Source organism: Entelurus aequoreus, linkage group LG25 (assembly GCF_033978785.1).
Source record: "Entelurus aequoreus isolate RoL-2023_Sb linkage group LG25, RoL_Eaeq_v1.1, whole genome shotgun sequence".
In the NCBI taxonomy this organism is placed as follows: domain Eukaryota; kingdom Metazoa; phylum Chordata; class Actinopteri; order Syngnathiformes; family Syngnathidae; genus Entelurus; species Entelurus aequoreus.
Window position 1 is genome coordinate 25,348,825 of NC_084755.1, and position 22,790 is coordinate 25,371,614.

General features: G+C 40.9%; 1 protein-coding gene across 2 annotated transcripts in view; it reads left to right on the forward strand.

Moving 5' to 3' along the window:
• LOC133642685 (myosin-9-like) overlaps positions 1 to 22,790 on the forward strand; it is an 82,880-nt gene that overhangs the window by 40,269 nt on the left and 19,821 nt on the right. For both annotated transcript variants that reach the window (XM_062037038.1, XM_062037039.1), the window contains 14 exons: positions 8,421 to 8,594; positions 8,670 to 8,843; positions 12,162 to 12,276; positions 14,882 to 15,069; positions 15,145 to 15,266; positions 15,952 to 16,021; positions 16,090 to 16,250; positions 17,211 to 17,319; positions 17,403 to 17,534; positions 18,868 to 19,074; positions 19,147 to 19,284; positions 19,359 to 19,482; positions 19,547 to 19,718; positions 19,802 to 20,014. In XM_062037038.1, the coding sequence (XP_061893022.1) occupies positions 8,421 to 8,594; positions 8,670 to 8,843; positions 12,162 to 12,276; positions 14,882 to 15,069; positions 15,145 to 15,266; positions 15,952 to 16,021; positions 16,090 to 16,250; positions 17,211 to 17,319; positions 17,403 to 17,534; positions 18,868 to 19,074; positions 19,147 to 19,284; positions 19,359 to 19,482; positions 19,547 to 19,718; positions 19,802 to 20,014 (2,099 nt within the window). The remainder of the gene's footprint in view (positions 1 to 8,420; positions 8,595 to 8,669; positions 8,844 to 12,161; positions 12,277 to 14,881; positions 15,070 to 15,144; positions 15,267 to 15,951; positions 16,022 to 16,089; positions 16,251 to 17,210; positions 17,320 to 17,402; positions 17,535 to 18,867; positions 19,075 to 19,146; positions 19,285 to 19,358; positions 19,483 to 19,546; positions 19,719 to 19,801; positions 20,015 to 22,790) is intronic.

The window sequence follows — 22,790 nt, forward strand, 5'->3', positions numbered from 1 at the left end:
TGCTATGTCTTCCCTCTCTCCCTCCCGTCCCTCCCCGTGGGGTCTAAGGCGTGTCACACAGATTTACTGTTGGGGTCTAATAGATGGCGGATGCTGGTAGGATGACGAGTGGCGGAGTGCGTATCATCTCTTGGAACACCAAGGGCATGAACAACGCTGTCAAAATTGGTAAAGTCTTAACTCGGCTGCAGCATCTTAAAGGGGACATTATGTTTCTGCAAGAAACACACCTGAAGACATCAGAAATTCTACGTATTAAGAGGTCTTGGATGAGCCACTTATTCCATTCCAAATTTTCTGCTAGGGCTAGAGGTTCAGCCATAATTATCCATAAGCGTGTTATGTTTGAGCCAGCAGACGTTATAGAAGATAATGAAGGTCGCTATGTTGTGGTTTCGGGCACGTTACAGAACAAACCCGTAATTTTAGTCTCTGTGTATGCACCTAACTGGGATGATGACACTTTTTTCACAAGACTTTTTGCTAGGATCCCCAACGTCGATAGCCACCGCATAATCGTAGGCGGGGATTTTAACTTAGTCCAGGATGCGATTCTTGATCGATCCTCCCATACTCGAAATACACTATCCAAAGCAGCAGAGGCTGTGTCATCTTATGCAAACCAAGTAGGACTTTCAGATCCCTGGAGATTCAGGAACCCGCATGGGAAGGCATTTTCATTCTTCTCACACGTTCACCATTCGTTTTCCCGTATTGATTTCTTTTTAATAGATAACAATCTCTTGCATTGTATTAGCGCATGTGACTACCACCCGATAGCCGTCTCTGACCACGCGCCAATCTCAGTCGACATTAAATTTCCGCAAGGTGTGACCGGCCGCACAATGTGGAGGTTCAGCTCTCACTTGCTCTCGGACATTAAGTTCAAAGATTTTGTTGAAACAGAAATTCGTACCTATATTGAGTTTAATGACACCCCTGACATTGAAAATAGCATCTTGTGGGAAGCACTTAAGGCTACTGTCCGGGGACAGGTGATCGCTTATATTTCCAGGATGAGGAGGACTGAGAGGGCTAGGCTGACGGAAATTGCTAAAGAACTCCTCGACCTCGACAATGTATACGCTGTTTGTCCATCTCCATCCCTGTATAAAAAACGTATTCTGCTACATTCGGAACATGACCTGCTTATGACGCACATAGTAGAAAGACAACTGCGACAATCCAAACAATGCTTCTATGAACATGGAGACAAGGCCGGCCGACTTTTAGCTCAACGGGCCAGGGCTGCTTGCGCATCGCGGTCGATTCCCAAAATTAAACTACCCGATGGTAGTTATACTTCTGATCCAGTTGATATTAATAAGTGTTTTTCTGAATTTTACACTAAATTATACACTTCTGAATGTTGTCCTATCTCCGCGATTTGCCCCAACCCCCTCGATTCATTAACATATCCTTGCATTGATGTAAACATTGCCAGGGAGCTGGGTAGACCCATTTCCTCGTCAGAGATACAGGAGGCAATTCGATCTATGCAAAATGGAAAGTCGCCCGGTCCTGATGGCTTCACAGTTGAATTTTACAAGGCTTACTCATTACTGTTATCCCCCATTTTAGCAAGAATGTTCAATGATTCCTTCAACGCCGGCCGCTTACCAGGGACTCTGTCAGAGGCTTCCATTTCATTACTTCTTAAGAAAGACAGGGATGCTACCTCTTGTGGTAACTACAGACCGATCTCGCTCTTGAATGTGGACTGTAAGATTCTGGCGAAAGTTCTCTCTACGCGTCTTCAAACCGTGATGCCCTCAATAATTTCGGCCGATCAGACAGGCTTCATGCTGGGGAGACATCCATTCTTCAATACCAGAAGATTGTTGAACATAGTTCTCACTCCGCCATCTGATACTCCGGAGGTTGTGGTGGCGCTGGATGCGGAGAAGGCGTTCGATAGGGTGGAGTGGGGCTATTTATTTTTTATTATGGAGAAATTTGGTTTTGATCCTAAATTTATTTCTTGGGTTAGAGTCCTGTACGAGACTCCGCTTGCCTCCGTACATACTAACGGCATCCGTTCAGCTTACTTCCCTCTCCAGCGTGGGACCCGGCAGGGATGTCCGCTTTCACCCTTGCTGTTTAATATAGCCATTGAACCGCTTGCTATTTGGCTTAAGAATTCGGAGGAATTTAAGGGTATCACTCGTTTCGGTCGGGTTCATAAGCTCTCCCTATATGCAGATGATCTTCTGTTGTTCGTTTCGGACCCATCGTCCTCGCTTCCCCATATACTATCGATTCTAGATCAGTTCGGTCGCTTGTCAGGGTACAAACTGAATATTCAGAAAAGCGAACTATTTTTTGTGAATAATTTGGCAAGGTCACTCCCGCGCTCACAATTCCCCTTTAGGATCTCGGAGGACGGTTTTAAATATCTGGGCGTGTTTGTCTCGAATTCTCCCACAGAGCTGTTTCGTAAAAACTTTCAAGCACTGTTAGACAAATGTAAATCGGACTTGTCCAGGTGGGCTGCCCTCCCCCTCTCCCTGGTTGGCCGCACTAACCTCATAAAAATGATTTTACTTCCGAAATTTTTATATCTCTTTCAACACATCCCTATATGTCTCAACAAATCATTTTTTGTTGGCCTTGATCAACAACTTCTTGCTTTCATTTGGCAAAACAGGCCAGCCCGCCTTAGGAAAGCCATTCTACAGCTCCCTAAGACGGAGGGTGGTCTAGCACTTCCAAACTTTAGAAATTATTTTTGGGCCTGCAATATCAATAAACTTCTGTACTGGGTCCGCTGCGACTCCCCAGCCGCCTGTCCACCTTGGGCTCATATAGAGGTAGCATCGTCTAATGGTTCCCTGCACGCGGTGATTTGCTCACAGCTACCCTTATGTTCATTGGGGACCTCCCTAAACCCAGTTGTTAAAAATACTATTAAAATTTGGACTCAATTTAGGAAACATCATGGCCTGCACAAAGCTTCCAGCGGTGCTCCGATTTTGAACAATCCCGCCTTTATCCCTGCCTGCTCTGATTCTGCGTTTCGCACCTGGTCAACTAACGGCCTTAAAATCCTCAACGACCTGTACCACGATGGAGTGTTCTCTTCGTTCGCTTCTCTGTCAACAAGATACAATATACCTAATACACATTTCTTCCGATACCTTCAAATAAGGCATTTTATTAAAAAACAATTTCCCCATTTTCCCAACCGCCCCCCAGAAGCAGAAATTGATCGGTTTCTCTCCTTTGACTCTGACAAACGACGTTTGATATCTGTAATATATAATGAAATCTGCTTTCTGAATCCACTCAACACTTCACCTGCCAGAGAATCCTGGGAGCATGACCTTGGGGCACCTATACCTGATGGGCGGTGGAGAGAAGCTTTGAGGCTGGTGCATTCATCATCTATATGCGCTAGGCATGGCCTAATACAATGTAAGATACTACATAAAGCACATTTTACTAATGCTAGACTGGCTAAAATATACCCCAACCATAGCGACGCTTGTAACCGCTGTAGACAATCCCCAGCTGACCATTTGCATATGTTCTGGACGTGCCCAAAACTCTCAAGTTTTTGGTCGGCTATTTTTGACACTGTCGGGCAGGCCCTTGATAGAACAATAACACCCAGCCCGCTGACTGCCCTTTTTGGCGTTCCGCAGGTGGACGGTTTACCTGCAACCGCTCGTCATGTCATTGCGTTAACGACTCTGCTGGCTAGGCGTACAATTCTTTTTAAATGGAAGCTTGCGTCTCCGCCGAGCCATAACAATTGGATACAAGATGTCTTGCGGTGTCTGCAATTAGAGAAGCTTCGGTTCTCGCAGAAAGGATCTGTGGCATCTTTCCATAAAACTTGGGGCCCCCTCCTGGACCTTATTAGGGACAAGCTTGACATCACCCCAAGCGATTCAGGTAACCCAACTTAGACAGAACTGACCGCTGAAGACCCCCCCCCCCCCCCCCCCTCATTCCTTGTGTTTATTTACTTTTACGTTATATTTTATTGTATATCTTAGGTATTATTTATCTATTTATTTCACCTTATTTACTCTTTATTTACTTCAATATAGTTTGTTAGATTGAAGCTAAGTTTGCATATATTCATGTGTGTCTATATTTGTTGTGGGCACTAGGCGACAATTACCTTGGGAATTAAGTGGGTGGGTATGGTAAGGGATGGGGTTTATTATGTTACTTATTGAAAAATGTGCAGATACTCCAACTTGCTGTTGCCATGATTCATCATGCTGTATTGTCTGCAAAATTCAATAAAAATATTTGGAAAATAAAAAAAAAAAAAAAAAAACTAGGGCTGTTAAAAATCATGTGATTAATCAAAAAAACATATCGCATAAAACATGAACACACCTAAATTAATCATGCAATTTATCTTGATTGTACAAGCTCTTTAACTTTAGAGGAACTGCACTTTTTTTGGAATTTTGCATATCGTTCACAATCATTATGAAAGACAAGAAGACAAAAGTTTTTTGTTTTTTTCATTCTAATTCTAAAACTCTTCTTGTTCTAGGTGGCTAGCAATGCAGCAAATGGGAGCAATCAGTTCTACCTCTAAATCACTTTAAAAATGAATTTACAAACCGCCAACAATACTTCATTTACGTTCTGTAACCTGTATAACAACCAAGCTGTAGCAACATTGTTATTGTAAGAGTAAATACTGAGGAACACTTTTTTTCTAGCGTAGTAACACATCAGCATGCTTCGGTATTAGCCATAAAAGCTAACTACAGAAGGAGATAAGCTAGCTTCTACGTCAGCATGAAACGCATTTGAATTTGTAATGCAATAGGACTGAGTGAACTAAACTGAGTGAAAAACATGAACAATTATATTACAGTAAATGTAAAGTATTATTTCCTGTTTTGTTTGTACACAGCTAGTCAGACAGTGAATGTACTGTAGTTGTAATAACACGCATGACGTATCATGATCAATATTAAAGTGACTCACTCGATGGACAGTTGTGCGTTTGGTCCAGTTATCCGGGGATGTTTTTTCCTCTTGATTTTGGGTAAGCACTCCATTTATGTTGGAGTTGACATTTTCACCTCACTCTCAGCTTTCGTCTGCTCCGTCTCACCCTTCCTACATGCTCCCTTTCTAAAGGCAGCAGTTCATCATCTGTATATTCAGCTTAAAAAATATAAGGTTGTAAATCCTCACTTGTCCAAATATATTCCTTTTCGTTGTTTGTTACCAAGTCTGCCAAGAATAGAAAACACACTTGTTTGTTCCCGGAAGTAGGAACACACATTTGTTGCCAGAAGTCGGAAGTGCGTTGCTATGGACACAAATCAATGTGCGGAAGAAATCAATGATTGTACATATTGTTATGAAGGTGTCTGTTACTACTTTATCTATCTATCTATCTAGCTATCTATACTTGCAGTGTGTATATTGTACATATTGCAAATTGTTATGAAGGTGTCTGTTACTACATTATATACAGTATATACTTGCAGTGTGTATATAAAACGTTGATGGAGGGTTTTGAAGGCTACAATGGTGACTCCCATTAAGCTGTATCTTCCAAGAGTTTATCATTTTCAAAATCCTAAAAAAAATGTTTTTGAAAGATATGTGGTCGTGTTTCTCATGTTTGTGAACAATAGACAAAATTCCATAAAGTGCAGTTCCCCTTTAACCTCGATCGGATCAATGCATATCCCCGTACAAAAATGAGTGAGGAGACTCCGGCTGGTGTGCCAGCTTCAAAGAATGTTCGATAAAACTGTTAGGAAGCTTTGTGCACATAAATGGCATGCATCTAAGTAAAACGTTCCTGGATGACATTCTGACAAAATTGCATTTGTGTACAAATATTAGGGTATTTTCTTCAGCAAATTTTAATTATACAAGCGAGTTTTCACCTGTGATTAATCCAAATTCCAAAATGCGATTAATCTGATTTGTGAATTATAGTTATGTAGCGCTTTTTCTCTCGTGACTCGAAGCACTTTACATAGTGAAACCCATTATACATATTTTAGCTACATTTAAACCAGTATGGTTGGCACTGGGAGCAGGTGGGTAAAGTGACTCGGATGACTGAAGCAAGAACCGAACTTGGAACCCTTGAATTGCTAGCACGGGCGCTTTACAAACCGAGCCATGCCGCCCAATTTAAAAAAACATAATAATAATAATAATTAAAGCTGCAAGCAGCGTTGGTCGGGCCCGCATATTTGGCTGGTGCTAGTCCTAAGTGTCCAAAAACTTTTGTCTATTAGTCCTAAGTGTCCCAATACTTTTGTCCAGTGTTAGTCCTAAGTGTCCCAATACTTTTGTCCAGTGTTAGTCCTAAGTGTCCCAATACTTTTGTCCAGTGTTAGTCCTAAGTGTCCCAATACTTTTGTCCAGTGTTAGTCCTAAGTGTCCCAATACTTTTGTCCAGTGTTAGTCCTAAGTGTCCCAATACTTTTGTCCAGTGTTAGTCCTAAGTGTCCCAATACTTTTGTCCAGTGTTAGTCCTAAGTGTCCCAATACTTTTGTCCAGTGTTAGTCCTAAGTGTCCCAATACTTTTGTCCAGTGTTAGTCCTAAGTGTCCCAATACTTTTGTCCAGTGTTAGTCCTAAGTGTCCCAATACTTTTGTCCAGTGGTAGTCCTAAGTGTCCCAATACTTTTGTCCAGTGGTAGTCCTAAGTGTCCCAATACTTTTGTCCAGTGGTAGTCTTAAGTGTCCCAATACTTTTGTCCAGTGGTAGTCTTAAGTGTCCCAATACTTTTGTCCAGTGGTAGTCTTAAGTGTCCCAATACTTTTGTCCAGTGGTAGTCCTAAGTGTCCCAATACTTTTGTCCAGTGGTAGTCCTAAGTGTCCCAATACTCTTGTCCAATGGAAGTCCTAAGTGTCCCAATACTTTTGTCCAACGGTAGTCCTAAGTGTCCCAATACTTTTGTCTAGTGTTAGTCCTAAGTGTCCCAATACTTTTGTCTAGTGTTAGTCCTAAGTGTCCCAATACTTTTGTCTAGTGTTAGTCCTTAGTTTCCCAATACTTTTGTCCAGTGTTAGTCCTTAGTGTCCCAATACTTTTGTCCAGTGTAAGTCCTAAGTGTCCCAATACTTTTGTCTAGTGTTAGTCCTTAGTGTCCCAATACTTTTGTCTAGTGTTAGTCCTTAGTGTCCCAATACTTTTGTCCAGTGTTAGTCCTTAGTGTCCCAATACTTTTGTTCAGTGTTAGTCCCAATACTTTTGTCTAGGTGTCCCAATACTTTTGTCTAGGTGTCCCAATACTTTTGTGTAGTGTTAGTCCTTGGTGTCCCAATACTTTGGTCCAGTGTTAGTCCTTAGTGTCCCAATACTTTTGTCTAGGTGTCCCAATACTTTTGTCTAGTGTTAGTCCTTGGTGTCCCAATACTTTTGTCTAGTGTTAGTCCTTAGTGTCCCAATGCTTTTGTCCAGTGTTAGTCCTTAGTGTCCCAATGCTTTTGTCCAGTGTTAGTCCTTAGTGTCCCAATACTTTTGTCCAGTGTTAGTCCTTAGTGTCCCAATACTTTTGTCTATAGTTTACCTACCTTCTCTGCATTGTGTGCTCACGCTGGTGCTTCCTGCTTTTAAGCAGCCATCTTGACACAACAGCAGCGCAGCAGCATCAGCGCAGCTGTTCTTTGAAGGCTCGTAAAATCAAAACCGGAGAAGTTTTCAAAACTCTTTCGTCAGCTTTTAATCAGAATGGTTCAATCTCTCTCCTGTGCTAGTTTGAAGCCGAAACGACAAACGCGCTCAGAGGAGATAATGTTTGAAGAAAGGTGACCGGTTTTTACAAAAATTTTGTTTTGAAGGGGGGATTGCAAAGTTCCTGTTGATTTTTCCTGGGGGTTGTCAATCTATGAAATGTAGGTCTTAGTGAGACCTACATAGAGGTTTTTGTTTCATGTCTCTAAGACATTCCTACAGGAGTTACAGGCAGTTTTGTCTGAGTTTTCTTCCTAGGAGCAGTTGTGCCTGTGTTTTCTTCCTAGGGGGCGCTAGAGCGCAATTTAAAATTTTGGGGTTCGGTTTTTTTATTAGATCGCAATTTTCGCCAGTCCTGATGTGTGTGTAAAGTTTGGTGAGTTTTGAAGCATTTTAAGGGGGTCAAATTACAGCTCAAAGAGGCAAAAATTAGTGTTTTTATGAAACTTTTGTTTTGAAGGGGTGATTGCCAACTTCCTGTTGATTTTTGCTGAAGGATGTCAGTGTATGAAATCTAGGTCTAAGTCAGACCTACATAGAAGTTTTTGTTTCATGTCTCTACGACATTCGTACTGGGAGTTAGAGGCAGTGTTGTCTGTGTTTTCTTCGTAGGGGGCGCTAGAGCGCAATTTTGAGTTTTGGGGTTTGGTTTTTTGACTAAAGAGTTATCTCAAAACACTCTTAAGTTGAGGTACCGCTGTGCTTTAATTGGCATTGCAATTATTTTTCTTCCAGCTGAACTCTTTCGAGCAGTTGTGCATCAACTACACCAACGAGAAGCTGCAGCAGCTCTTCAACCACACCATGTTCATCCTGGAGCAGGAGGAGTACCAGAGGGAGGGCATCGAGTGGAGCTTCATCGACTTTGGCCTTGACCTGCAGCCCTGCATAGAGCTCATTGAAAAACCTGTGAGTTGGGCAAAGCGCAACGTTTTTGACGTGTCCGGGCGTTTCAAATTGTTAATTTCTGACCATTGTGTGCAGGCCAGCCCACCTGGTATTCTGGCTCTGTTGGATGAAGAGTGCTGGTTTCCCAAGGCTACAGACAAGAGCTTTGTGGAGAAAGTGCTCCAGGAGCAGGGCACACACCCCAAGTTCTTTAAGCCCAAGAAACTGAAGGATGAAGCCGACTTCTCTATTTACCATTATGCTGGCAAGGTGAGCAGACTGTGTTCTTACCATTACTTGCTGTTACTTACAATGTTAGCAGTGCTAGCATATACCGCATTTTCCTGACTATAGAGCGAACCGGTAATGAGCCACACCCACTACATTTTAGGGGGAAAAAAATGAGCCACACCTGACTATAATGGAAGTTATTTACACAAAATATTTTATAAATGTTTATTTACATACCTTGTTTCCAAACAATGTCTGTAAAACGGCTGATCAAACGAAACAGAAGTCATGGTCTTGGACCCACTAGCTGCACAAGCTAGCTCTCCAATCAGCTAAACCAGGGGTGGGCAATTAATTTTTACCGGGGGCCGCATGAGCAACCCGAACACTGCTGAAGGGCCACATCGACAATATTTCAATTACATTTTGCTCAATATTATTTTTGATATACTGTAAGATAAATAATAATAATTAATAATGATAATACTTTAATTTAACCTAACTTAACTTTATACCAAAAGCAGATTGCTTTTGATGGTTTTATTTTTTAATACTGTCTTACGCTACACTTCCTGATGTATAATACAATGCAAAAATGTCAATTTCTGCACAGGGTTAATTTAAAGTTTATCTTGCATCCTCTTTAAAAGTCCAACATTTTTCCCCGTCAGATTTGGACAACCATCTGTTGTCACACCTGCCAGCTTGTCCCATTTCAGTTCTAACATGTCCAAACACGCATTTACCTATGTGAACAAGTCATTACCTGTGGTTGTCCCTTTTTAATTGACTGCATGGCTGCCAGCTCTTCCGTGATTTGAAAGTCTGCAGTTATCCCACGTAAGAAGATGAGCAGCTGGGCGGTGTCACGTACATCACAGCTCTCATCCAAAGCCAGCGAAAAACAGTCAGTCGGCCGTTCGGTTCTTCAGCTGAAGCTCCAAATTTCCGGGCATATAAGCGCAACAGAGTCCAATAAGCACTCCTTAATAAACTCTCCGTCAGAAAACGCCTTACTTTTTCTGGCTATTTTGTGAGAAATTACGAAACTTGTCCTGACAGCTGCATCTCTGGGGGTGTGAAATATGGCAAAAAGTCCTTGTTGGGTTTGCAGTTTTACCATCAACGCATCAGCCTCCCTTGCGCGCTCTTCATCAGACAGATTCCGGTATTTTTCCTTGTGCTTCGTCATGTAGTGGCGATTGTAATTATGTTCTTTAAACACAGCAACCTGTGTACCACACATTAAGCACACGGCTTTACCTTTATTTTCTGTAAAGAAATACTTGGCAGTCCATGTCTTGTTGAAAACATGGCATTCGTCATCAACTTTTCTCTTTTTAGCGTCTCTGGTGTAAACCGTGCATCACTTGTCGCTGTGCACCTTCACTCACAGGTTACACACGGACATACGCCCATAAATAACACTTTTCAAAATAAAAGTAGCACAGATGTATTGCGCGCACGACATAGATGTTTTTTAAACTTTATTTTGTAATTTGTGATTGCCGCTGTTCACATTCACTCACAATCACGCACGCGCATACGTCCACACGGAAGTAATACAAATTACGCTTTTCAAAACAAAAGCAGCACCGTTGTATTGCACACTCGACATAGATACTTTTTAAAATGTATTTTGTAATTTATGATTGGCCTCACGCGCGCCGGACAGGGACGCACAAAGCGTCCGTGGCCGTGGGCCGCAGAATGCCCAGGTCTGAGCTAAACACGGTGATTTTTTTGTGAATTTACTGAGGAATGTACGAAACTGAAACATTACAATAAGAATGATAAATATAAATAATGATAAATGGGTTATACTTGTATAGCGCTTTTCTACCTTCAAGGTACTCAAAGCGCTTTGACAGTATTTCCACATTCACACATTCACACACTGATGGCGCTAACCAGCACCCATCAGGAGCAAGGGTGAAGTGTCTTGCCCAAGGACACAACGGACGTGACTAAGATGGTAGAAGGTGGGGATTGAACCCCAGTAACCAGCAACCCTCCGATTGCTGGCACGGCCACTCTACCAAATTCGCCATGCCGTTGTAAGTTAATTAAACTAACACTCGTAAACGTGTTAGCATTTTAGCTAATGCTTTAGACGCTACAGTGTTTCCCACACATTCATTTATTTGTGGCGGCCCGCCACGAAAGAATTAAGGCCACCACAAAAAAAAAAAAAAAAAAAGTATTTTTTTTTTTTTTTTTTTTAGTCCTGTTCAGCTTCTCAGGCAAATCATATAGTTGATGTAGATGCCCATATCAGCTGTTCAGATTTACTTTACAAAAGAGAAGTGTAGGATCAAGATTTTTGGAGCTCTTTGTTCAGTGGATCAGATGTTTGAGGAAGCTTTGTGTCTATCTACCACCACTACTGTTTTCTGTTATTTGTTACTGACTGTGGCAGGACACCTCTGTGCCTCTGTTTCACTTTATGTTGCTGGTAAATAATATGGTTGTAGTAGTAGGCTAAAGTTTAATTATTTAATATGCACTAATTAAAGGGGCAGAGCTTTAAGAGACATTTTAGCTTTTATATTTTTATAAGATATATTTTTTGTAAGAACCACAATTAATAAATATATTTCAGTGAATAACTTGTTAAAATCTGTATATAAATATGTACATAAAGTGTTGTAATTATATTGTAAAATGGATGGATGGATGGATGGAGGTTTAAAACAAAACTGTAATTATTAATTAGTAAGTATATTTTTTTTTAGCCTTTTTAGAGAAAATCATATCATTGTAGTAAATTATGCAAATTACTCTGTCATGGTGACCACGCCCATAGCCACGCCCCCACCGCCACAGGTATCTTGGCAGTTAATGGGAAACACTGCGCTAGCTTGATTACATTACGATGGCACGTACAAATATGCATAAAAACACTCTACAGACATCACACATGGGACAGTTTAGTGAGTAAGAATTGTTATAGTTATATTGTAAAAGTTACAAACGTGGCTTGGAGTGTTGAATGAAGAATCCATACAAGTAGAAACACCATGGAAGATTGGAAGACAGAACGGCACTTCTACTTCCGGTTCAAAGCTTTAAAAGGCAGCAAACACTTGCAGGCATTCACCCAGTTGCACATTCAGTGAGCAAACTCATCCAAAAGATGGCGCCATAGCACAAACAATAAAACACCATATAAGTGTCTTTGCTTGTGTTTAATGAAAACTATTTGCTTTATAGCTGTCTGTGAAGAAAAATCCATAAATTAGCCTCACCATTTTATAATCTGCAGTGTGCAAAGCGTAGTAAAAAAGTAGCGGTTTATAGTACAGAAGTTCTGGTACTTGCAGATGATCTTGACAGTAGTCTCTTCTTACTCGGCAGGTGGACTATAAGGCGGATGAGTGGCTGATGAAGAACATGGACCCTTTGAACGACAATGTTGCCTCCCTGCTCAACCAGTCGACAGACAAGTTTGTCTCTGATCTTTGGAAGGACGGTGAGTCTCGGGGAAAAAATGGTCTCCCAGGAATAGAGGTGGGAATCTTTGGGCACCTGATTCCCATTCTTGGAGTTATAATTCCATTCTCATAATATAATATTTGGCGTATATATGATTAGGGCTGCAACTAACAACTAATTTGATCATCGATTAATCTGTCGATTATTACTTCGATTAATAATCTGATAAAAGAGACAAACTACATTTCTATCCTTTCCAGTATTTTATTGGAAAAAAACAGCATACTAGCACCATACTTATTTTGATTGTTTCTCAGCTGTTTGTAAATGTTGCAGTTTATAAATAAAGGTTTATAAGAAAAAAAGTAGCCTCTGCGCATACATAGATCCAACGAATCGATGACTAAATTAATCGCCAACTATTTGTATAATCGATTTTAATCGATTAGTTGTTGCAGCCCTATATATGATATTAAAACCTTTTCAAAACAGGTTACAAAAGCTCCTATTGGCTGCTGACGTACAACTTGTATGCGCAGTGTTGGCCTAAAAAACCTTTTGAAATAATGTATGTTCAACATTTTATTCACAGAATGTTAATCTAGTAAAAGAAAACTAACCCAATCCCAGCTTCACATTAAATATAATAGACATTTACTGTACAAAGAAATTGGAGAGACATACTTCCAAAAAAGGAAAAATATCAATTAAAAATATCAAAAATAGTAGTTCAATGTTTTTAATCCAAAAATTTACAGAAAAAAAGTGTCAAAGATAAATCTATTATCAAAAGTTAAGAATCGATTTAGAATCACAATGAATGAAAAGTATTTATTTTTTTAAGCCCCCATAACCAGGAACAAATGTGACTCCTTTTTGGCAGGCTGATTGAAGCCGTAAAATTCCAGTATTCTAATCCCACATCTGTGACATTTTGACAGTATATAGAAAATATATGCCGTACAAGTGGCTCCCATTTTTTACGGCCAACTCATCAAGTCTCAGGTTATTACTTTGAAGTTCCACATAAACCACTTTTGGTTGACATTGAGATGAGGTGGCGACTTGTCTTAGGTGTACCCCGCCTACCGCCCAAATGCAGCTGAGATAGGCTCCAGCACCCTCCGCGACCCCAAAAGGGACAAGCGATAGAAAATGGATGGATGTTGACATACAATTTGAGACCCGTGGATGATCATTTCTATAAAGAATCGGTCTGTTTAGTTCAAGATGTGTAATTGGTATTACAGTCGTCATAAGACATCAGCTACTAGACAGCATATCAATGTGCACACGGTGACTTCCTTTTCAGTGCAAACTAAGTTTTAAAATAAGAGCATGGCCGTATTAATCTTAGTTCTACCGCAGCACCTAAGAAAATGTACCCATTTGACAGTGATATTAATGATTAAAAAAACCTTTGTACATGCACAAATATTTTTCCCTTTGTAGTCAAGACATACAATACAATTTCCACATCGGCTCTCTCGTTATAAAATATCGTAAAAAAAGAAGAATCTAAATCGAAATGTAGAGAAAATGGATGTCAACAAATAGCTGTGGGTTTAAAAACCTTCAACTATCATCCATTTACTTGATTTCTCTGGCAAATGTACAAGCAAGTGATCGATATTGACTTATCTCTATTATTTGAGAAGGTCATTTGTAAGTAAAAAAATAAATAAATAAAGACATCTAGTCAATCTTCATTCAATTAGAATGGGCTCCTTGAAAAAAGTTGAGATCATAAAAAATACAGTGGGACATGAGCTTTTATATTCCAAACATCTGTCTAGACAGTGTCCCACCTTACATGTTATGTTACCTAATGTACAGCCTGGATTATGTTTCTCAGGGGTACAGTGCAGGAATGTTTCATTTGAGCTCCTTGTTTCAAGACTTTTTCTTTCTCTTTACTGTCTGTTATGTGTACCTCTGTGTTTTCCCTTTTCTTCAAATCCCAATCATTTCTTCCTCTGTTTGGCCCCATCTTGTATGTGTTTGACCCACTTTGCTGGGTCTCAGAGGTACAGAGTTCTCAGAGAGCCTATTTTTATCAGCGTTTTCCTATACTACACTCTGACTCAGGTGACCGTTTCTTTTTCCTGCCGTCCCCTACTGTCCACAACACAATTAAAAAGCTTTGTTGTTGCTCCAGCCGTTTCTCCTCAATGATCAAACCTTATTTTTCGCAATGTTCAAGCTGCTTCTGTGACTTATCGTGCTGCTTAACCACGTGATTGAACTCTCCCTCTTCCTCTCCCATGTAATAGCCTTGTTTGGGACTGCTGGTGGTGGTCATGGGTACTGCAGAAATGGGTATATACTGCATGGTGTTTTTTCTGTTTTTGATTTTGTTGGGTCATCACAACAAGTGCAGCCTGCAAAGTGTGTGTGCACACCAAACATAGACTTCACTGTGTGAACAATTGACATTCACGCACTGCACTGTTTTCCCCACCCAATTTTTCTGTGATTACACTTTTTGGTTTTGCTCCTCTTTATTGTCAGTCTGCATCCCGCCTGTGTGGTGTTTTTGTTTCTGAATCAATTGACTTTCTCCTGGTGCTTGTCCATCAAGAGGAAGTGGAGAGTTGGACACGCAACTGAGCACTTTGAGTAATGATAGAATCTCTGTGTAGTGGACCGCATTGTGGGTCTGGACAAGGTGTCCGGCATGTCCGAGATGCCAGGTGCTTTCAAGACTCGCAAGGGCATGTTCCGCACTGTGGGCCAGCTCTACAAAGAGCAACTTTCCAAGCTCATGGCCACACTGAGGAACACAAACCCCAACTTTGTCCGCTGCATCATCCCCAACCATGAGAAAAAGGTATGGGAGTAACTGATCTAAACATATCTCACCATCAGATCTAGGAACATCCTTGTTTTATTTCTCCACCTCTAGGCAGGAAAACTGGATCCCCAATTGGTTCTGGACCAGCTCAGATGTAATGGTGTCCTAGAGGGGATCCGTATCTGCAGACAGGGCTTCCCCAACCGCATTGTCTTCCAGGAGTTCAGACAGAGGTAACCAAACATTATGAGGTGAAGGAAGAAATCCATGTTTACATACATCGCAATTCGGACATGGACGATTATAAAATTATTAGTAAATGCCAACTGATAATCGATTTATTTAAGGTAAGTAAAGTTATGCAGACAGTTCTAAAATTTGGCTGAGAGATCTGACCAGCTCCTTTTTATTGTAGGACACTTATATTCCAGTTTTGCAGACATTTTTAATTGGACTTATGGATCAAATTTATTGATCCACAAGGGAAATTGTTCCACACAGTAAATCAGTTACAAAGGATGGAAAGGAACCAAAAATAAAGTAAAATGAAGGAAGTCAAAGGAGCTACTGTGATGTGCTGCCACTCTTTCAGGCGCATCAAAGATGATTTAGTATGTGTGAATTTAATAAATGTGGAAATTAATTCAACGATTTCTTATTACAAATGCACTGGTTTTTTTAAAGTTTCAAGTGATAAAGGCTTATTTAGTGAAAGGAAAAACTGCATCAATATGCATCAATAATCGATTTTTAATCGAATCGTGAGGTGGCCAAAGATTCCCACCTCCGTCTGCCACAACCTGCTGTAACTAGGGATGGGTACTGTTCACATTTGAAACCGATAGTATCCGATTCGGTACCCATCCTTAGGTGTATACAGCATATACCAATTCCAACAAAGCAAATGTCTTCACCCAGGTATGAAATCCTCACTCCCAATGCCATCCCCAAAGGATTCATGGATGGAAAGCAGGCTTGCGTGCTTATGGTAAGGACTTTTTATCTTCTGCTTCATCCCAGAACAATTCTGATGTGCTTGCCTCTTTTTCTTTTCAGATCAAAAGTCTGGAGCTCGACCCTAATCTTTACCGGATTGGCCAAAGTAAAGTCTTCTTCCGAGCTGGAGTTCTTGCTCACCTGGAGGAGGAGAGGGACATGAAAATCACAGACATCATCATCACTTTCCAGGCTTGGTGCAGAGGCTATTTGGCACGCAGGTAAGAGAAATGACATGACCGTCCTATCTTGAAATGTGACGGTAATAAACCACGATGGAGCTCTGCTTTAAAATTACCCTTGTCAATAACATTAAGCGGACACTTAAAAAAATAACTTTCTTGCAGTCTAAATAATATGTATTAGATATGATTTGGTGTAAATGTTGCGTACATTTACAACCCCTTTTTTGAGTCAGTCTGCAAGGTGTTTCTAGATTGCAAATGAAACCACGCCCCATTCTCTATCAATTTAACTTTAAAAAATGTAGTGTTTAATATTTATCTTTGAAGATCACCGCAACTATTTTTTCCCAGAAACGGTCGAAAAAAACAAACTATAGATTCAGCCGGTCACAAAATTAGGTACACTGCCCACTCTCCAATCGATAGCTACATAAAAATCTGTTTTCACCAGCGTCAGTCACTCCATCCTCCTATTTTTTCTTGTTTTTTAGAACCAAGTCATAATGTCACGTCGGTCATTGGCAATTTGTAGTGCTGAATGGAATATGAAGTTGAAGTGACAGGTTTTTCATCTGTGAACTACTCAACTGTACAGAATCATCTTTTTTTGCTGACAGTGCCATTCAAATTTTGCACTTGAGTTAGTCGTGTGTACATATATTTTCATTAGGTGTTCATTAGGGACGGCGTGGCGAAGTTGGTAGAGTGGCCGTGCCAGCAATCGGAGGGTTGCTGGTTACTGGGGTTCAATCCCCACCTTCTACCATCCTAGTCACGTCCGTTGTGTCCTTGGGCAAGACACTTCACCCTTGCTCCTGATGGCTGCTGGTTAGCGCCTTGCATGGCAGCTCCCGCCATCAGTGTGTGAATGTGTGTGTGAATGGGTGAATGTGGAAATACTGTCAAAGCGCTTTGAGTACCTTGAAGGTAGAAAAGCGCTATACAAGTATAACCCATTTATCATTTATCATTTGTTCTAATTGTTTCAATCTGCAGGGCTTTTGCCAAGCGACAACAGCAGCTGACCGCTATGAAGGTGATCCAGAGGAACTGTGCTGCTTATCTCAAACTCCGAAACTGGCAGTGGTGGAGACTCTTCACAAAGGTAACAGTCCTCCTTTTTTCCCCTCACCACCATACTTGTTTCATGAGCTTCATAATAACACAAAAATTTTATTACATCCTTAGGTGAAGCCATTGCTTCAAGTCAGCAGACAGGAGGAGGAGATGCATGCCAAGGATGAAGAGCTCCACAAAGTGTTGGAGAAACAGCTGTATATGCAAAAGCAGCTCCAGGAGACAGAGGGCCAATATAAACAGGTGAAACTAAAGAATCTTGAATCCACATTTGCATTGAGATTATTTACTTCCAAAGTTTGCCAATAGATATGATCAATCTCCTGGAGATTTCCAAGCCATTTTGAGAGTTAATAAGGAATGTAATGTATGTGATGTAGAGGAGGATCCATTCCCCATCAACAACAATGCTAATCAAGCAGACTTTGTGAGAGCCAACAATGATTACTTGGGGAAAACCAGATCTAGAACCTTATATTTTTAAACATGAAGAGGATGAGCAATACGTTTTAGAAGCCGACTGCTAAACTGCTGCAGCTTTATCATAACACTGTAGCATTAGCAGCATTGCTAGGTGCTAAACATACAAACTAGCCATAATAAAACAAACACTTACTGTAATATTTCCACTCTCGCTAGGATGGCGACCGACGCTACGCTCACATAATTCCGTTTAGATTAAAGTTAAAGTACCAATGATTGTCACACACACTAGGTGTGGCAAAATTATTCTCTGCATTTGACCCATCACCCTTGATCATGAAGAAGCAATCACAATCCTCACGAAGGGTTAAAAAAAAAAAACTTGCCGTTACTACGTCTTTTTCGCCATCTCCGGGGATGTGAATGTGGACCAGCCTGTTGGTCCATGGCCACATTTGTCTAGTAGCAGGTGAGAGATGCGTGAATTATAATCTTGAATTTACTTTTAGCAAGTTTGAGACCAAGCAGAAGTAGCTGAGTGTGTCAACAATAGCAACGTAAGCTAGTATTAGCTCACTGCTATCAATAGGCCACTAAAATAGTCTGTCTGTGTTAGCACTTATAATAACATCACTGATATTTGGTTAATTTTCAGGTCACGACATGTAAATAGGGTATTGTTGGCGCTTTCTGGATGGTTTTAGAGAGTATAATGAGTGCCGTGGAAGACCCTTGATCAGATGACTCAATTGCTATTTATTACCATTTAAAATGCATTAAAAAAAGCCAAGCACGTGTTCTTGTCTTACATAAGGACCGTGATTGATTAACAGCACATTTCCAGTATGACTGATCTAATAATATGGTCAGAGTGCAGAAGTGTTACTACAGTGACGTAGAATCTACGCAAATTGCGGAAAATATTCGTAGCGCAGTATTCTAAATGGCCGACTGAATTTATGGCATTTTGCGATGTTTATTTTCACATACTTTGTGGATTGTAAGTACAATTGGATATGGTTTCCAATGAAACACAATGAAGCATTAAAAGTCAACATTGTAAATAACTTGAGACCCCACTTCTGAAATGTGTACGCTGTCAGGAATCAATAAAGTACTATCTATCTATCTATCTTTTTTTGCTTCTGTGCAGATTGCTGCCGAAAAGCTGGCCCTGCAGGAGCAGCTTCAAGCAGAAACGGAACTCTGCGCCGAGGCTGAAGAGATGAGAGCTCGTCTGGCCGCCAGAAAGCAGGAACTGGAGGAGATCCTTCACGACCTGGAAGCCCGCGTGGAGGAAGAGGATGAGCGTGCTTCTCAGCTGACTGGGGAGAAGAAGAAGTTGCAGCAAAATATTACCGTGGGTTGCAAGAAATTCTCGCTAACGTCTTGACTTTGACAGCATATGCAATTCTTCTATACCTGTCAATAGGATTTGGAGCAACAACTGGATGAAGAAGAGGCCGCTCGGCAAAAGCTCCAACTAGACAAGGTCACCATGGAGGCCAAAGTAAAGAAGTTTGAAGAGGATGTGATGGTTCTCGATGATCAAAACAACAAGCTTAACAAGGTTGGGATAGACTTTTTGTGTATATAATAAACATGTTTTCTCACTTTTTACCATCTGCCCTCTTTGTTCTTCAGGAGAAAAAGATGCTGGAGGAGAGAATAATGGAGTACACTACCAACCTTACAGAAGAGGAGGAGAAATCCAAGAGTCTGCAGAAACTCAAGACCAAACATGAAGCCATGCTCACTGACCTTGAGGGTACGATTGGACTTCACCGGCACCGTTCCCCCCACCAAACTCTGTTGTTTTAAAACACTCTCAGATCGACTGCGCAGAGAGGAGAAGCAGCGCCAGGAGCTGGAGAAGAACCGACGCAAGCTTGACGGAGACTTCACTGAAATAAACGACCAAATTGCTGACCTGCAGGCCCAGGTTAAGGAGCTCCGTGCCCAGCTAGCCAAAAAGGAGGAGGAACTTCAAGCTGCTCTACTGAGGTGTGTATTGCCATCATTCAGTAGGTATTTGAAGGTTTGGCTATTGCCTTAGACCTAAACACATTCTTGCTCTCATCTGTTAGAATTGAGGAGGAAGCAGCACAAAAGAATCTGGCTCAAAAAAAGATCAGAGAGATGGAAGCGCAGCTCTCTGATCTGCAGGACGACTTAGAGATTGAGCGACAGGCCAGGACCAAGGCCGAGAAACACCGTCGGGACCTGGGTGAAGAGCTTGAGGCCCTCAAGACTGAGCTGGAGGACACTCTGGACTCTACTGCTGCACAGCAAGAACTTAGGTAGTCACATTGGCACAAAGTGTTACTACGGTAGATCCAAAGGGCCACAAAATCACCTATTTTTCATTCCCTCGTCTATTTCTGTAATATGCTTTCGTACACACAAAATAGGAATCATAGCTAGTACAAAACCGTGTTTACTACAGTCTATTTAAATTTTTCAACATTAGGTGAGTTCTCTAGACATGAAATAGCACCCTTTTAGTTACCTTTGCACTCTTAACCCAATATAGTAATGCTGTTGAGGCTGAGCCAATCAGTGGCCACAATACTGAACAATATTACTGTATTATTGAGGTTTTTAGTTTATTTAGGAATTGTTATGCATGAAAATGGTTAATTTGGGGCAAAAATGTTGAGAATTTGCTTTAAAAAAAAAAATTTTTTTTAAATCTGCAATGTGTTGAACTGTAATATTTGAATTGCAGGCTGCACTCACTCATTGTTTAGCTGCGGGACCTTAATGTCAAGTGGCATTTTAGAAACAATAATTGTTTAATCCCAAATGTATTTGAACATGTAAATGTTTTCTTCTCTGCTCATGCAAACTTGGGTTTCTACTTGCCAGCTCAGCAGACAGATAACCGGTTCTCACTCAAGACACCAATTGAGTTCTACTTCACAGCCTTTACTTGAAGCGCTGTAAAACTGAATGTTAAAAAATAAAGCATGTCAATTACAAGACACAAAATCATTTGACATTCAACATAAACATGTATTTAGACAAATATGCTGACTTGTTGCTAATTTACATTAAAATCCCATTTTGTGCAATGTGCAATTGGCATTATTGAGTTTACATGACAAATTGAAAAGCCTCCATAGCACACTCTACTTAAAAACAGCTGATTTATGATAAGAATACACAAGATATAGGATTGGCACATCCTAATGGCAGTAGACCATAAGGACATTTCTTGCCATTTAAAGGCCTACTGAAATGAGATTTTCTTATTTAAACAGGGATAGCAGATCCATTCTATGTGTCATACTTGATCATTTCGCGATACTGCCATATTTTTGCTGAAAAGATTTAGTAAAGAACATCGACGATAAAGTTCGCAACTTTTGGTCGTGATAAAAAAAAGCTTTGCCTGTACCGGAGTAGCGTGACGTCACAGGTTGAAGAGCTCCTCACATCTGCACATTGTTTTCAATCATGGACGCTAGCAGCGTGAGCGATTCAGACCGAGAAAGCGACGATTACCCCATTAATTTGAGCGAGGATGAAATATTTGTGGATGAGGAAAGTGAAAGTGAAGGATTAGAGGGCAGTGGAAGCGATTCAGATAGGGAAGAAGCTGTGAGAGGCGGGTGGGACCTGATATTCAGCTGGGAATGACTAAAACAGTAAATAAACACAAGACATATATATACTCTATTAGCCACAACATAACCAGGCTTATATTTAATATGCTACAAATTAATCGCGCATAACAAACACCTCCCCCCTCCCGTCCATATAACCCGCCAATACAACTCAAACACCCGCACAACACACTCAATCCCACAGCCCAAAGTACCGTTCACTTCCGCAAAGTTCATACAGCACATATATTTCCCCAAAGTTACGTACGTGACATGCACATAGCGGCACGCACGGACGGGCAAGCGATCAAATGTTTGGAATAAAGCTGCGTACTCACGGTAGCGCGTCTGCTATCCAACTCAAAGTCCTCCTGGTTGTGTTGCTGTAGCCAGCCGCTAATACACCGATCCCACCTACAGCTTTCTTCTTTGCTGTCTTTATTGTCCATTAAACAAATTGCAAAAGATTCACCAACACAGATGTCCAGAATACTGTTGAATTTTGCGATGAAAACAGAGCTGTTTGTATTGGGACACAATGGTGTCCCAATACTTCCGCACAATCCGTGACGTCACAAACGTCATCATACCGAGACGTTTTCAGCCGGATATTTCCCGGGAAATTTTAAAATTGCAGTTTATAAGTTAACCCGGCCGTATTGGCATGTGTTGCAATGTTAAGATTTCATCATTGATATATAAACTATCAGACTGCGTGGTCGGTAGTAGTGGGTTTCAGTAGGCCTTTAACCCTCCTATTGACCTCGATTTTTGCCTACACCATCGTTCCTCAGGGGTCACATAGACCCCAGAGATGTAAAGCTCTATAAGTTGTTGTGTGTGGGAGTAAGACACATGATCCAATTGACTTTTTTGTGCTCCCAAGTCTTCTGAACACAGAGAAGTCAACTCTGAGTCGATCTGACCATCATACACTGAATTATTGTTGTTTGAATACCGTTTGGTGTCAAATTTGACCGTTTTTTATTGATTTTTTGGCACACTACGCCCCCCCCCCCAGATAACCTCCCAGTGGTAAACCACTTATTTGTGCTCCTAGGTCCCCTGAACACAAAGAAACAAATTGTGAGTCAATCCAACCATCTTAGACCGAGTTATCGCAGTTTGAATACTGTTAGGCGGCCATCATTGAATGTGACCGAATTGTATTAATTGTATGGTGTTGTTGTTGTTGTTGTTTTTTGCCATTTAGATTGCACTTAGTCAGGCTTCTACCCTAAGACCAGCTATAGCTCTTAGGGTCATGGAAGCACGCAAACCCCCTGACCACGATAAGGTGGCAATCCTCCAGGGGGAAGTTTTTTATAACTTTTTTTTTTTTCTTTTTTTTTTTCTTTTTTTTTTTTTTTCAACAACAACAAATATCTGACCGTTGGCCATTTGGAGTGTCCATTTGAAAATAACAATATTCGTCTCACTCTCCAAGAAAGGGTCAAGCACAAACCCT